Source organism: Pundamilia nyererei, unplaced genomic scaffold, assembly GCF_000239375.1.
Source record: "Pundamilia nyererei isolate P.nyererei 1_Seehausen unplaced genomic scaffold, PunNye1.0 scaffold00369, whole genome shotgun sequence".
Taxonomy (NCBI): domain Eukaryota; kingdom Metazoa; phylum Chordata; class Actinopteri; order Cichliformes; family Cichlidae; genus Pundamilia; species Pundamilia nyererei.
The window spans coordinates 347,881-361,850 of NW_005187770.1; the positions used below are offsets into that span (position 1 = coordinate 347,881).

General features: G+C 41.4%; 2 protein-coding genes across 2 annotated transcripts in view; both read left to right on the forward strand.

Moving 5' to 3' along the window:
* LOC102199999 (toll-like receptor 13) overlaps positions 1-10,244 on the forward strand; it is a 38,147-nt gene extending 27,903 nt beyond the window's left edge. Inside the window, exon 5 of the mRNA XM_013915811.1 lies at positions 10,221-10,244. The gene's annotated coding sequence lies outside the window, so the exon portion shown is untranslated. The remainder of the gene's footprint in view (positions 1-10,220) is intronic.
* Positions 5,774-10,056, forward strand: LOC102200266 (toll-like receptor 13). Its single transcript, XM_013915812.1, has 5 exons — positions 5,774-5,786; positions 6,435-7,959; positions 8,557-8,813; positions 9,644-9,761; positions 9,843-10,056. The coding sequence occupies exons 1-5, from the start codon at positions 5,774-5,776 to the stop codon at positions 10,054-10,056; spliced, it is 2,127 nt and encodes a 708-aa protein (XP_013771266.1).
* Positions 10,245-13,970: the final 3,726 nt, after the last annotated feature.

Here is a 13,970-nt window from a genome sequence, read left to right on the forward strand (position 1 = left end):
CTGAAGTATAACAACATACCAAAATAACCCATCTCACATTCACACAACCTTTCCCCACATTCGCGTCATATACGCTATTACTTTTGAACATGGCGTCCCCTGAACGCAACACAACATGGCGGCAGACGACTGCAAACGTTGCTTCACTAACAAAAAGCTTTCCCCTTAATAAATGTACTCAGTACTGCTTGGCTAACACTAAAACAAACACTACAACACATTTTCGGAAGTCGCAGGTTGCCACTGTCATAGCATATACTTATAGTGCTACGTAGCATTATAACATTATGCCGCTGATACACTAATACTCATTACAACAAAATACCACAAAACAACATCATCACTATCATCTCAAAATATAGCCGAACAGTTGTTACTCAACTTACATGACATTTAGAACCAGTTCGGTAACATAAAAGTTTGTTTGTCAGTACCTGTGGATTAATAGAGAGGACACCGAAGTTAGCATCTTGCTCAGGCCGGAGCTCATTTATTTCTGAGCTGCGCATGTGCAGGGCCTATAGCTAGAGTCTCATTGGCTGCCTGTTCATTTTAGAGTATATTTTTAAAATTTTAATGTTTGTTTTTAAATGTTTAAATGGTATTGCTCCACCTTATCTCTCTGAGCTTCTTCGTGCTTATTCATCTCCTAGGTCTCTCAGGTCAGCTGACAAGCTGCTCCTGGAGGTACCCAGGTTTAAGAGGAAGCTCAGGGGGAACAGGGCCTTCTCTATGGTTGCTCCAAACTTCTGGAACAATTTGCCTCAGCACACAAGAGAGGCTCCATCATTGTCCATCTCAAAGCCCGTCTTAAAACTAATTTTTACTCCCTGGCTTATGACACAGTCTGACCCAGACTTTTTATATGTTCTTAGTCTAATTAAATTGGCTTTTTTTTTACATATACTATTTCACTATTGTTATTTGTTGTGTCATGTGTACAGCACTTTGTTTTCAGCTGAGAGTTGTTTTGAAAGTGCTGCATAAATAAATTGCTTGCTTGCTTGATATGCTTATGTTATAGTGGCGTATTTGTATTGTTGTTGATATTAAAGTTAAGTTTGGGTTCCAGGGTTTGGTTCTTATAGTTATCATGTTGCTATGCTCAGTGTTTGTATTGTCTGGCCTTAGTCTTGTTATCTAGGTGTCGGTTATCATATGTATATATTATATCAAAAACGATGTGCCGGGTATCCGCTGCTCGTGCTGTGCTCTAGTAATCGTTGACCTCCCAGTCGGCTATTGAGCTGGTGGGTAACAGACATCTCCGAAAACACCAGAGCACGTTTGGAGATATGTGATATCTTGATAAATTGAGCAGATATTTGAAGCTTACACAGCTAGATTCTCACCTGAAAATAACTTAAAGGTTTATTTGTGAACCAGAAAGAGTAATATTTAAAAGATTTTAGCTGCCTTTCACCAGCATTGCCGCATTTGAGTTTTGGACAACATGCATTCTGGGACGACTGGGATACACACAAGTCACCACCTATGCATGCTCAGTAAAATAGGTGGCGCACGAACACATCCGGGAATTTTTCGCGTTCTCGGCTTGATGCTTACTTTGAATTGGAACAGTACTTGGTCTCGAACTGATGAAGTATCACGAGTATACGAGAACGCAACTATGCTTATTGAGACAGGGCCCTCGATCTCTGTTTCTGTGTTTCTCATACTCCCTGTTTTGAGATCCTCTATTAAATACATACATGCACACACACCTCTAACTGACCCATCCATCCATCCATCCATCCATCCATCCATCTTCTTCCGCTTTATCCGGGGCCGGGTCGCAGGGGCAGCAGCCTTAGCAGAGAAGCCCTGGCCAGCTGAGAGACATAACCTCTCCAGTGTGTCCTGGGTCTGCCCCGGGGCCTCCTCCCGGTGGGACATGTCCGGAACACTTCGCCCAGGAGGCATGCTTGTCAGATGCCTCAACCAGTTCAGCTGACTCCTTTTGATGTGAAGGAGCAGTGGCTCTCCTCCGAGCCCCTCCCGGATGGCTGAACATCTCACCCTATCTCTAAGGGAGAAGCCAGCCACCCTTGTATCCATGATCTCGTTCTTTCGGTCAATACCCACAGCTCGTGGCCATAGGTGAGGGTAGGGACGTAGGGATCTACATACCTACGTAGATCCTGTAAAAGCGAAGCCCCTGAGTGCTTCACTTTTATGCCCAGCTCTCTCTTCACCACGACGCATCACTGCGGCCGCAGCACCAATCCGTCTGTCAATCTCTGGCTCCCTTCTCTCATGATTCGTGAACAAGACCCCGAGATACTAGAACTCCTCCACTTGGGGCAGAACCTTGTCCCCGACCCGGAGTGGGCACTCCACCCTGAGAACCATGGCCTCAGATATGGAGGTGCTGATCCTCATTCCCGTTGCTTCACACTTGGCTGCGAACCATTCCGGTGCGAGCCAAGCCAGAGGCCATCACCTGATGAAGCCAACAGAACTACTGATTCCCCAGGCTTGGTTCCAGGGCGGGGCCCTGGTAACCCTATCCCGGGCAGGGTAAACTGTTCCCTCGATGATTTCCTCATAAGGGTCTTCTGTATCGCTCTTTGTCTGGTCCCTCACTCAGGACCAATTTGCCATGGGAGACCCTACCAAGGGGCAAAAGCCCCCGGACAACATCGCACCTGGGATCCCTGGGATCCCTGGCACACACAAACTCCTCCAACAGGATAAGGTAGTGATTCGTAGAGGGGCGAACTGGCCCTCCTCTCTAATTGATTTGAGAAGACATGTATTATTATTGATACTGATATATTTCACCTTTTTGGTAGCTCCATTATGTTCTCCTTGCAAGCTTGTGATGATCTGGAAAATCACATCAGATACAGTTCACGCATAAATCAAATTCCTGCATCTTTTCAGCAACTCCAGTCACACAATGAGACAGTGATGTCGTTTCAGAGAAATGAGGCCTCGTTTCTCTTTGGTTGTGAAGAACGATACAGGTATCCACTGGGCTTCATTCAGATACGCCTCCATTGCTCGACACAGGCCTGGGGGGTTCCAGTGTCAGACGTAACATCATTACTTACTACTGACCAATGTTTTTTGTGTTTTGAGAGGAGTTTAGCAATAAAGTTTTAGAACTCATCTTTGTGATGCGTTTGGGTCTGAAACCTGCTCACCACACAGCCGTACTATGACAGAACTAGCAAAGTGTACCCAATGAAGTGGCCAGTGTGTGTATTTTTCTTGACAAGGCAGTAAAGTTTCACTTCCAGTCCAGTTTGATCATGAGTCAAAATGATATAACATATATTCACTTTTGTCAGACACTACCAGCAGACTTAGCCTAAACTGTGTCTGGTGAAGCTTATGAAACAAGGAAAAACATGGAAGAGGAGGAGTGCAGATTTCAGTACAGAGAGCAGACTTGAACGCAGATCTCCTTTGCGATGAATTTATTTACAGTGCAAAAAAAAAAACAGTTCAGTGCATAATCTTTAGGTAGTGGTATCCAAAAGGGCATCAGAAACAATACATGATCTCAACAGTACTAACAGTACTAACAGTACTGGCTGGTTTCACCTGAGACACATGAAACACATTATGAATATGTATATTTCAAGGGAGGGTCAAATGCACAGTCACAGGATTGAGGACCTCTTGCACAGGAAAAGGACCGATGAATCTAGGAGCCAGCTTCTTAGACTCCGTCCTCAGTGGTATGTGTTTAGAGGAGAGCCAGACCTGTTGGCCAACTTGGTAAACAGGAGTCAGAACACGATGATGGCCCGGCAGTCTCTTGTTCTACTCTGCTGTCCTAAACAATGTTGTCCTAGTAGCCCGCCATGCTTGCCGGCAATGACGCACGTGATGTTGCACTGATGGGACTGCAAACTCGCCCTCTGTGATGGAAAGGAGTGGGGCTTGTTATCCCATCGATGCCTCAAAGGGAGACTCCCCTGTGGCCGTCGAGGTGCTAGCGTTGTGGGCATACTCCACCCAGGCCAAATGCTCACTCTAGGAGAACTGGTTGGAAGAGGCAACGCACCGCAACATGGCTTCCAGCTACTGGTTAGCCCTTTCAGGTTGGCCGTTAGACTGTGGGTGAAAACCACTATGATGGTGAGTATGGTGGTATTACCTGCTGACGGCGGCAGTCCAGTAACAATATCCACGGCAATGTGCAACCATGAGCCATGGGAGTGGTCGCAGGTGGCCCAACAGCTGGGAGCTTGGTGCCTTGTTTTGAGCACAAATTGGCCAAGGCCGTCGCATATTACCGGACGTCCGTGGCAAGGGAAGGCCACCAAAATAGACGTTGGAGGAATCTAAGTGTGAGATTCCGATCCAGATGGCAGGAGAACTTTGCCGTATGTGCCTAGTGGATCACCTTGCCCCAAACAACCACAGGGACGTACTGCCTGCCCTGACCCAGGGTCTGGATCCTGCTGCAGGGCATTTATGACCAGCCTCTCGATCTCACAGGTGACTGTCCCGATGATACAGGAAGCAGGAAGAATGGGTTTGTCCTTTTCCTCTGCATCCTCCACCAGTGAGAATTGACATGAGAGGGCGTCGGGTTCAGTGTTGCGTGAGCCTGGCCTGTAAGTAATCACAAGGCTGAAACAGGTAAAAAATAAGGCCCACCTGACTTGTCTGGCATTGAGGCGTTTAGCCGCTTGAAGATAGGCAAGGTTCTTGTAATCCGTCCAAACAAGAACTGGGTGCTCGCTCCCCTCCAACCAGTGATGCCAGTCCTCTAAAATTAAGTTTGATGGCAAGCAGCTCTCGATCCCCCACATCACAGTTCCACTCGGCCTGAGACAGACAACGTGAGAAGAAGGCATGTGGATGCAATTTACCTTCAAATCGCTGCGAGAGGACCGCCCCCACACCAGAGTCCGAGGCATCCACCTCCACTGCGAATGCTTGATTAAGGTCTGCCTGAAATAGAACAGGTGCAGAGGAAAACAGGCGTTTCAGAAGGTCAAAGGCCTGCTGCGCTGCTGATGACCACAGGAACTGCTGTTTGGGAGAAGTGAGATGAAGTCCCGAAGGACTTAATCCTCATGGCAGGATTCTTCTCAACAAAGAAGAATCCTGTCCTGAAGGGTGACGTGGACAGCCGAATAATGCTCGATGCAAGGGAATCTGTGATGTAACGCTCTATGGCCTTGCGCTCAGGCTTAGAAACACTGTACAAACGGCTGGTGGGCAGAGATGCGCCAGGGAGTAGATCAATACCGCAGTCATGGGACAGTGGGGTGGGAGTGACTGTGCTCGACTCTTACTAAACACTAATCCAATTGCCAACTCACGTGTTATCCTTTCATTGAAGCCGTTCAGGAAAGCTCCTCTAAGCACCTTCTCTTTCCAGCCCGTCTCCTCTACCAGGGTCCAGAACTCCATGGAGAAATCAGCCATACTCCTTCTGCCCATCATATGTTCTCTCAGAACATATGATGGGCATATGTTCTGAGAGAACATATGAACATATGCCCATATGATGGGCATATGTTCATCAAGACACACCTAAACACAAGTTTAGGTGTGTCTTTGAGCACACCTAAACTTGTGCTCAAAGACACAAGTTTAGGTGTGTCTTTGAGCACTTGTCAAAGACACACCTAAACTTATAATCTGGGTAGGAAACATTAGGATTGGTGCTTAAAACAGCTTGAGCCCACTTCAAAGCCCTACCCGTCAATAACTGAACAATGAGAGCGATCTTGGCACAGTCGGTAGCTATTATTATTCAGCTATTATTATAAATAATAGGGAAACAACTACCTATTGTGGCTAGATGTGGGTGAACTGTGGGACTTTGTGGGCAGGACAAACCTATACTTATCCCACTTGGGGGTGTCCACAAGTGCTCAACACCAGGTTTGACCTTTGGGGTTCCTATATGGGTTTTTCATAGAAAACAGTGATTTGCTGGGACAAGACAACTCAGTTGCCCATCTGTAGTTCAGCTGCCTGCCTTTCCTTTAAACTTCATTCTGTGTTATCTATCTTGTTAACCACAAGTAAAACTGTGCAGGACAAAATATATGGAGAATCTTAAGTGATATGCATGTCTCTTTGAAATATGTAAAGAGTGGGCTCTGGCCTGCAGGTCCCAATTTTGATATACGTGCTGGATTGAGCCACTGACCCATGGATAGGTAGATAAACTCTCAGACTATCAACAGTTTTCACCACTGACTGCACCAGATGTCACATTATTTCATGCCAAGTTGTGGACACTGTGAGGTGATCAAAACCTACCTTATATTTTCTTTCTTCTCTGGTCTGCTTCAGGTGTATTGACCAACAGTATGCTCCCACCTCCATCTCCCTAAAGAAAGTGAAAACCACCACTGAGATCAACATGCTAGCAACAGAAAGAGTCCTTCTGCTGCTTATCTCACTTCTGTCTTTTTTGTTTCATTGTGAACATTCACTTGCTTTTTCTCTAAAAGACTGCACAATCCTGTATTCTGAAAATTCAAACAACGTATCAGTTACATGTGCAAAGCGTCACCTCACTGCTATTCCAGATGACATTCCTGGTAATGCAGTATCGCTCAATCTCAGCTCAAATGACATTTCAAATATTTCCAGGATGGATTTAAGAGGTTTATCTAAGCTTGAAGCTCTATATGTTAAAAATAATTGGATTTTACAAATTGATGATGGAACTTTTGCAGACGTGGTAGAGTTAAAAGTTCTCGACTTGGGTGAAAATTTACTCACAGCACTGACAAAAAACATGTTTCAGGGTCTTTCCAAATTAGAGACACTGTCTCTGGACAACAACATTATCTCATTTATTTCCCCTGTGGTCTTTCAGCCCCTGGTCATCTTACGTTTAGTAGATTTGAGCAATAATTACCTGCATCAAATTTCAGATATTGATTATATTGTTAAACTTCCAACTTTACAACATTTGATTATTACTCACAACAACTTTACTTCGTTTCAGTCCAATGACCTCCATGTAAATACCTCAAACCTACTCACCCTAAGTTTGGATTCAGTGAAAAAGTTCAGCATTACAAGAGACATTTTTCCTCATCTGCAGTCTCTGGACTTGCGAGGCTGGTCCAAGGACATCGAGTGGGAAGTGTCAAACAAGACCTTTTTGAGGAGCCTAACGAGACTGCACATGAGTGAAACTTCTCTTAGCTTTGATGTGTACAGAGCGATTCTGCAGACTGCTTACTCTCTTCAAGAGTTTCAGATGGATAACATACAAAAGTGGATAGATGATGGTCTCATTGATGTTGCCTGCCAAATTCCTTCTCTAAGAACAGTTGATGTGAGAAATAGTGAAATTCACACCATAAAAGAGCACATGCTGCAGTCTTGCTCTAACCTTATTGAGCTCAACTTATCATTTAACAATATAAAAAGCATGGCTGATAATGCACTCCAGTCAATGACACAGCTCAGAAGCCTGATATTACAAAATAATAAACTGTCCGAACTGCCAGTGGCCGTCCAAGGACTCACCACATTGGAAGTCTATGACCTTAGTTCCAATGACATCAGTGAACTTTACTGTCCTTACTTCTGGAATTTAACAAGCCTAACAATACTCGATCTGAGCCACAATCAAATATCCTATATCTCTGACTGTGTTTTTCAAAATGTAAACAATTTGAAAATCTTAAATCTTGAAAACAACCAGATTATGTCATTTATAGATACATTCAAAGATAAATTACAGACATTGGAGTTTTTAAATTTGAGAAATATTGATATCATGAATTTTATTCATGGAGATTTCCGTAGTCTGTCTTCCCTTCAATACTTGTGTATAGACTTAGACAAGTGTTACAGTGTTGATGAAGGAGGGTTCGAAGGACTTGATAACCTCCAGATTCTTTATCTGTTAGGTGATAATTATTTTTATGACCATTTCAGTGGACTGTCAAACTTAAGCACTCTGATCTTAAATGTTGTTCAAAGCCAGTCACATAACAGCTCTGAACAAAGGGATAGGCCTTTCTCAAATTTACAAAGATTGAAGAAGCTTCATATCAAGGTTCATAGAGGATATTACGATATTTCAAAAGATGTTCTCAGTGGTTTGACTTCTTTAGAGTACTTAATAACAGAGGCATACTTCATGGGCTCTTTGTACCCAGACACATTTAAACACACACCGCAACTGAAACATCTTACGATTACTTACAGCGAGCTTTCAGTTTTAACATCTGATGTGTTCTTGCCAATTCCAAACCTGATAATACTCGACCTCTCCAACAATAAACTCAGGTCTTTGGATTTTCTAGCAGAGGCCAAACTGTCGGCACTCAGGTGGCTAAACGTCAGTGACAATGAATTGTTTGTAATCAGTGAAACAGTTATCCAATCCCTTCCAGGCTTGACATATCTGGATCTGTCTGCTAACCTTTTAACATGTGAATGTTCTAATTACGGTCTTATCCAGTGGATTCAAGGCAGCAAACAGACACAGGTTGTTAATGCACATCAGTACACTTGTGCGTTTCCTGTCAGCCAACGGGGAAACAAATTCCTTGACTTTGGTTTTGACTTCTGTCGGATAGATGCTGCATTGCTCTGCTTCCTTTTTAGCTCTAGTCTAGTTGTGCTTACTCTCCTCGCATCCTTCATCTATCACTTCCTGAGGTCACACCTCACCTATGCCTATTACCTCTTCCTGGCCTTTCTCTATGATAATAAGAGGAGGAAGAAAGGTATTCCTCACAGCTACGATGCCTTTGTCTCCTACAATGTTCATGATGAAGCTTGGGTCTGTGGAGAGTTGCTTCCAGAGCTGGAGGGTCAACAGGGCTGGAGACTCTGTCTGCACCACAGAGACTTTGAACCAGGTATATATGATTATCATTAGCCTCTTTTTTTCTATTTTTCTATTTTTAGATCTATATTTAATGGAGCTACTACACAAACTGCCTCATCTTTCCTTAAACTTGTACTGACAAAGATCAGGGTTTACACGACTGTTTTTTGTTTTGTTTTGTTCAAAATTTTAATACAATATCTTTACACAAATACAAATGGCTGATATGAAGTCAAACAAGAATACCAATCACACATGACCCAAAAAAAAAATTTGAATGCTAGATCTAGATATTTTAAGACTGACTATCTGGACAAAAGCTGCAAACTGATCTTTAAACCTCTAAAAGTAGACTTTAGATGTGCTGCTCAACTTTCAAAGCATCCTACATGTAGGAAAATGAAAGATTTACTCTGGAAAATATACAGTTAAGATTGGTCCAGTTTTTTCCTGAAATCATGAAATTGGGTTTCACATAAAAGAATATAGAAGTACAAAAACATCTGAATTCCAGAAAATATTAAAATTAAAGTCTGAGTCAGCACCAGTTATTACCCCAGAAGCTTATTGAATTGTGCTTTGCTTGTCCATTACACAAAAAGTCCCACCAAAGGCTGTGACTGGAATTTAGACACTACTGTAGATCCTGCTCTTCTCAAAAGTGAGAATACCTTTGAAATGTTTTAACTCATAGAAAAGGCTACATTTTATGTTGTCTAAGGAGCTTGGAAACAATAGACTACAATGACCGGATAACTGAGAACCTTCACAGACATACATTTTATGTTATTCCCCAGAAAAATGCTGAAATGTTGGATGTCTCAGATTTTTGTTTAACGTCTCAGATTTCTGTTTTTACAGGTAAGCCCATTGTCGAAAACATTACAGATGCCATCTATAACAGCAGAAAGACTATCTGTGTGATCAGCCCAAATTACCTCCAGAGTGAGTGGTGCTCCAAAGAAATCCAGATGGCCAGGTATGGTTACCAACTCTTTGTCCTTACATGTAATGACATCGCCAGCTTCTACACTGATTAATCTGCGTGTGATGTCTTCAGCTACCGTCTGTTCGATGAGCACAAGGATGTGCTGATCATGGTGTTTCTGGAGGACATACCAGCCAACCAGCTGTCTCCGTACTACCAAATTAGGAGTCTGGTGAAGAGGAGCTCTTACTTGAGCTGGCCACAGGCTGGTCAACACACTGGAGTTTTCTGGCAGAAAATACGACAAGCTCTCGAGAGAGAAGAAAACCCCGCTGAGCACACGTGACTCCTCACTGGACAGCCCATAGTCATCCACTGAAGTTTACCTGAGGTGGAAAAATCATTGTTTGTTTGTATAAAGCATATATAATTATTGCAAATGAGAATAAATCAGGGTATGCTTTACAGTGAGACTGACAAGTTGCTCTTCTTATCCTTTTGTATTCGAAGGAGCTTGGGAAAGAAAGCGTCTGGACTCCAAGTTGCTTGAAGATGTTTCACCTCTCATCTGAGAAGCTTCTTAAGTTCTAGGGTCAAATGGTGGAGAGTCACAGATTTAAGCCCTGTGGGAGTGTCCCTCCGAGAGGGACAATGGACCCTCTAATGATCCTCTACCTAATCACACAAGCCAAGGTGTGAAAATGGGTGTAGGTCACAATCAGCCAAGGTTTTGGGTGAGCTCATTGTGAAACCTAGCCCCACCCTATCATGTGATTTCCTGAGGTCAGATGGCCCAGGATATCCTTTGGTATCCATGTCAGATTCACCCCCTTACGTTCAAAATACCAAAATGAAGATTGCAGACATGCTCAACTTGAGGCTTCATAATGGGACTTCTCCAGCTGGTGGATAATGCTGTGGTGGCTCCATCCATCTTTCATATACAGTTTATGTAAAGAACAAGCATAGTTGTGTTTAGAGGTGCAAATATAAATATAAAAATGTGGTTAGGGTTGTACATATTTTTTATATTGTTATATTTAACTACTAATCAATAAGTCCTAATAATAGAACATATCAATCGACTGTCATTTTTAAACCATACATGGAATATTATGGCCTTTGTGACAGTTGGAGTTTAAACCACCCTGATGATCAAGAATTCACTTACTTTTCCAAGTCCATCATTCATCATCGAGAATATATTTATTCCCCCAGCTAGTAATTCCCATCATCCAAATACATCAGAAACACAATTCCACTCAAGGGCACTAATCGATCATAAACCTGTCTCTTTGAAACTCAATAAAAAATGGCAACAAAAATCGACCACCTGATGGTGCTTGAACACATCTTTGCTAAAAAAGTAGGACTTAAATAATATTTTAAAGAGAATGGACATCCTTTTTGGATATAAATGATTCTCCCAACATTTATTAACTTCATTATAGGAAACTGGCATAGCTGTTTTAAGGGGCAGGATTATCTCATACTTATCCTATAAAAAGGAAAAAGACACAATTTGGAAGAAAAAATTAAAATGTTGAAAAGAAATTGCACAGCAACACTTTTGAAAAGCTAGTGTGTGATTTAAGAAAACACAGACTTGATTTAAATGTGTTGTTAAACACAAAATCACAGTTTCTTATACAGCGGTTGACACATGAGAAATCTGAATACAATAATAAATAAATCAGATAAATATCTAGTAAAGCTATTTAGTCAAAATAAAGACAAAAAACATGTAGTTATCAAAGACTCAGCAGGGAAACCTTTTCATTATCTTCCAGATATAAATAATGTTGTTAGGACGTTTTACATGCATCTATACACTTCTGACCATGACCCAAATATGGAAAACATTCACAAATTTCTGAGTGCTATAGATCTGTCTATTTTAACACAAGATCAAGGTACGATGTTGGAAAAACTATAGCTCTAGAAGAACTATTCTTAATCAAATACTCTGTAACAAGGCATCTAGCCCAGATGGCATCCCTGCTGAGTTCTACGAACATTTCTGGCCAACCCTGTCCTCGCTATTCATAAGAATGGTTGAAGAATTTATGATTATGTCTAGAAGTCCTCCAACCATGAATACTGCAATAATTAACCTTTTGTTAAAACCAGAGAAAAATCCCAATCAGCCAAATTAGGCCACTTTCTCTGGTAAATACAGACATTAAAATGCATCCCATTTAGAAAAAGTAATTCCAGCCCTTATCCATCCTGACCAGACAGGTTTTATTAAAGGCAGACATCCCACTATAAATATTTGTAAACTATTCAACTCCATGCAGCTTTCAGAGTATCAGAAAACTATAATCTTATCAGTCGATGCAGAAAAAGCATTTGACAAAGTCTGCTGGAAATTTCTGTTTGAGTGACTATGAGTTATAGTTATTTCCCATATTCTTGTTATAATTGTGTTATTGCTATCATTGTCATTATTATGATTACTGGTGATGAGTATTATTCTGATTATTGTAATAATTCTTTCCTCAATTGCATTAATCCTGGACTGAATAGAAATTAATGTACTCATACTCGTATTTTTCTGTAAGTTCCCTAATCTGTTCTCCTCTACTCTGTATGTTGTATATTTCGTGATAATAAGAAAATAGGGAAAAAAGAAACGTTTAAAATTTTAATTGTTAGGAATTAAAATTATACTTCTATTTCAAATGCTAAATGTATTGTTCTTTTTTCTCAGTTTACATTGTTTGTATTTAAACGTATGATTTACTTAAAAAGTGTTAGAAAATAATAACTAGTATGTTTTCCTGTTACTAACATTCATACTAACAACTGTGACACAAATATGTCTTTGGTGTCCTGATGCTTACAGGACTCGGTGTCCTTAATTACATTTAATCTTTGGTTTAATCTTCACAACAGCCCACTGCAAGTTTCCCTAGTGCTTTACCTGCCTGTCACCACTAACTGAGGGCTTGAGTGAGAGACAGTACTTTCATCTTAGACACATCAGTCATTTCAATTCATTTGGTTCTTATTTTTCAAAACAGCAAAAGAATAGGAGTAACTAACAGTTTGATATGGTTGTTAATCTTAAATGGCACACTATAAGTGTTTGTACTATATAATTTTACTGTAAAAACTGTGTGAGAGTGGTCTATTGCTCAGTGAAAATGGCTTTTTTCTTTGCAGTTTCACAGTTTTGAAAAAGGTTCAAGTTGCTGTCATTTGCATGTTTCCTCCTGAAAACAAAACTCAATTCTAGAGAGAGAGATAGCGTGATAAGAGATAACTCTTTATTGTCATTGCACAGTCTTACCTAGTACAATAGTACGACAAAAGTGGAAACTGTCCCCAGGTCGGCACCAGAGATGGGCAGTAACACGTAATCTGATTACTTTTTTCAGGTAACGAGTAAAGTAAGGGATTACTATTGCAAAAACGGTAATTAGATTACCGTTACTTCCTACGTTCCTACGGGAAAGTACCGTTACGTTACTTTCCCGTAGGAACGCTGCGTTACTGCGTTACTAAAACCGTGATTTTTTGCGAGAATATCTCACAACAGTGACGTAAGTGAGTGCGACGTTCGTGACAACAGCTGTGTGCAGATCAACAATGGATCATATATCGAGTGCAGGAGAGAGTATGAGCGTGCAGCGTTTAAAGCGTGGAAGTACTGACCTTATTTTGAGTTTGATTCCATACAAAGTGACAAAAACATTAGTGTCCGTTGTGCGTGGGAAGAAAAGTTCTTTTTACAGCGAAAAAAATCCCCCTAAACTTCCAAGCAAGCACCAGGAGTGCGCTACCACGTAATGGGAAATTCACAGAGAAACTCACGGATTCTTCCACTGACCGCTGCGGCACACCTGCACCAGGGTAAACCTCCGCCTACCCCACTCCTGCTTTACAGTTGAAAATAGAGCAACAGGACCGCTGTGTCTTTGATGTTATTTATTTTCTGCTGTGTTTTACTTGCATCTATTTGAAAGACTGAGTGTAAACACAAAAAAATATATATTTTATGTGCTGGAATGTGCAGAAAATAGGTTTAAATGTTAAACAAATTTCTTCCAGTCAGAGAATGTTGTATATAATTAAATTTTTGCTCGATACATAAAGTCTGTGAAGGTTCTCTTCTTAAAGAAGTCCAGATGCTTTTCTTTGCAAGCTCCTTTGACCTTACAGAAGACGTTACAGGTCTGTGAGAGCCAGAGATTTTCCTTGTTTGAGGTGACCAAATACTTATTTTCCACCCTGATTTACGAATAAATTCTTTAC

What these genes read in the sequence shown, in the direction of transcription:
- LOC102200266 (XM_013915812.1), top strand. An exon ending in AGCTCTGAACAAAGGGATAG is followed by an intron (nt 7,960 to 8,556) that starts GCCTTTCTCAAA and finishes CTTCCTTTTTAG; the next exon opens with CTCTAGTCTAGTTGTGCTTA. An exon ending in CCACAGAGACTTTGAACCAG is followed by an intron (nt 8,814 to 9,643) that starts GTATATATGATT and finishes CTGTTTTTACAG; the next exon opens with GTAAGCCCATTGTCGAAAAC.